Raw genomic sequence first — 2,514 nt, 5'->3', positions numbered from 1 at the left:
ACTAGTACCTGTGTTATTATCCTCACTCCACAGGTAAGGAAACTGAGGCAGGGGAGGTGACCGTCTTGCCCCCAAGTCTCACAGTAACTAGAGGGGCCAGGATTCTAGTACTGGCTTCGGTCTCAGAGCCATGAACTGCTGAACTCTTCACCCACTAATAACAACAAGAACAGTAACTGTTTTTAAGCTAATTGTGTGATGTAGCAGAGTCATCATTCTGTGGTGTCCTAGTAAACTCATTTCCTGATGCCTGGGTAATGGGTGGTTTTTCCCCAAAGTGTTTGCCCAGGCAGCCACACCTAAAGCTTCCATAATCCATAACTATCTTGGCTACATTAATGTCAATGTGTGGGTGGCCAAATGGAAAGCCTCCCAAAGCAGGAAATTACCCAGGGGAATTATTTGCAAAAACTCAATAGCCGTGAGCTGGGAGGCAGGAAGTGGCAGGTGAGTCCTGGTCTAGGGGCAAAGAAATGAGCACACTGGCTAAGCTCCACCTTGCACTAGCTGTGTGGCCTTGGGCAAGTCACTTGCCCTCTCTGGGGAATGGACGATGTTTAAATAAATGCTCCTCCTAAAGATCCTTTCCACATAATATAGCAGGGGATTAAGAGTGGGGCCTCTGGGATCAGAGATCCGAATTGAAGTCTCAGCCTTACTCCTCCTCGAGGCCCTTGATCTCGAACTTCTTTTGTTTCTCTGGGTCTCAGCTGCACTAACTACAATCAAAGATTTTAGTACCATCCTCGCAGGGCTGCAGTAAGAAAGGACAGGTGGACACATTGTTTATAAACAAACGAGCTTCTGGGCCGAGCCCGTGGCGCACTCGGGAGAGTGCGGTGCTGGGAGCGCAGCAGCGCTCCCGCCGCGGGTTCGGATCCTATATAGGGATGACCGGTGCAGGTGCGCCCACAGCACTCACTGGCTGAGCGCGGTGCGGCCGGTCTCAAAAAGGACAAAAAAAAAAAAAACGAGCTTCTTGTAGATGCATAATCATCATCATCCTCGTTATTTTCTCCCGAGCCTTTGTTTCCCAGGCACTCCCAGCACGATGTCCGCAGGTCCTGCCAGCAATGGGGTGTTTGTTGTCATCCCACCCAGCAATGCCAGCGGCCTCTGCCCACCTCCAGCCATTCTGCCCACCTCCATGTGCCAGCCTCCGGGGATCATGCAGTTGGAGGAGCCACCGCTGGGGGTGCAGACACCAAGAGCCACCCGGGCGCCCGACCTGCGGCCCATGGAGACATTCCTGACAGGAGAGCCCAAAGCTTTAGGGGTAAGGACAGCAGCCTCCCCACACGATCTGAAGCAAAGGTACTAAGCAGGTGGTGAGCACCCCAGCATCAGCACTCAGGCACACCTTGGAGAAGGGCAGCCGGCAGCCGACAAATATTTAGTGAGGACTCAAGGATTCAGCCGTGCACCAGATAGACAAGGACCCTTCCCCCAGGGAGCTCACAGAGAGTAAACCAGCAAACAAATGACTAAGATAACTCCAAAGAGGGTAACAAGGTGGAAAATGATGGTTGGGGGAGGGGCAATGCTAGCAAGGGTGGACAGAAAGTTCTCTCTGGAAGAGAATAAAATATTAGATAGACAGACAGACAGATAGATAGATAGACTCAGGTGCAATTGACGAGTAGGCTACGATTTTTCCTAATTGTGTCTGATTAAGTTCTCCTCACCCGCCTACTAGGATAGATAATATGGTGATTATTAGAACTATGTTTAAATTAATTAATGATGAGACCTGAAATATAATTGAAATTGGTGCTAGTTTTTATCATGATGATAGGATTATGCCTGATATTAATGGAATTTCTTGTGTTAGTTCTGGGACTCAGAAATGGAATGAGGAGAGTCCAAACTTTATAATTAGTGCCATAGTAATTATTAGGGATGTCACTGGGTTAGGAATTTTTGTAACTGTTCATTGTCTGGAATATAATATATTAATGATGATGGCTGTTATTAAAAGTATAGATGTGGTTGCTAGTGCTAGGAAATATTTATTAGCTGCTTTAGAAGTGAGTAGACATTGGGCCGGCCCGGTGGCGCACTGCGCTAGTGTGCCTCTTGGGAAGCGCGGCGGCGCTCCTGCCGAGGGTTCGGATCCCACATACAGACCGGTTCCCGCTCACTGGCTGAGCGAGGCATGGGGGCAACGCCGAGGGTTGCGATCCCGTTGCTGGTCCTGGTCCGGTACGGGGGCGACACTGAGGGTTGCGATCCGTTGCCGGACACGAAAAAAAGACAAAAAAAAAAAAAAAGAAGTGAGTAGACACATACGTGTGTGTGTGTCCTGTTAAAAAGAAAACTCTGAACAAGCTAAATTTAACAGAGTTTATTTGAACAAAGAACGATTCATGATTCAGGCAGCACTCAGAACCAGAAGAGGTTCAGAGAGCTGCAGCCAGCAGTGTGAGCAGCAAGCTTTTATTAGTCAGACAGGGAAGCAGAGAAATCACCTGATTGGCTACGGCCAGGTGTCTGCCCTAATTGGGCATGGCGTGA

The 2,514-nt window shown here is 49.0% G+C and overlaps 1 protein-coding gene across 1 annotated transcript in view; it reads left to right on the top strand.

Moving 5' to 3' along the window:
• The first annotated feature begins 1,016 nt into the window (after positions 1–1,016).
• Positions 1,017–2,514, top strand: part of MS4A15 (membrane-spanning 4-domains, subfamily A, member 15) — a 10,435-nt gene continuing 8,937 nt past the window's right edge. The window contains 1 exon segment of the mRNA XM_008585611.1: positions 1,017–1,276. Coding sequence (XP_008583833.1) covers positions 1,052–1,276 — 225 coding nt within the window. The 5' untranslated portion in view covers positions 1,017–1,051.

Source organism: Galeopterus variegatus, unplaced genomic scaffold, assembly GCF_000696425.1.
Source record: "Galeopterus variegatus unplaced genomic scaffold, G_variegatus-3.0.2 Scaffold3640, whole genome shotgun sequence".
NCBI lineage: Eukaryota > Metazoa > Chordata > Mammalia > Dermoptera > Cynocephalidae > Galeopterus > Galeopterus variegatus.
The sequence above is the reverse complement of the archived record's forward strand: the minus strand, read 5'-3'. Positions and strand labels throughout refer to the sequence as shown.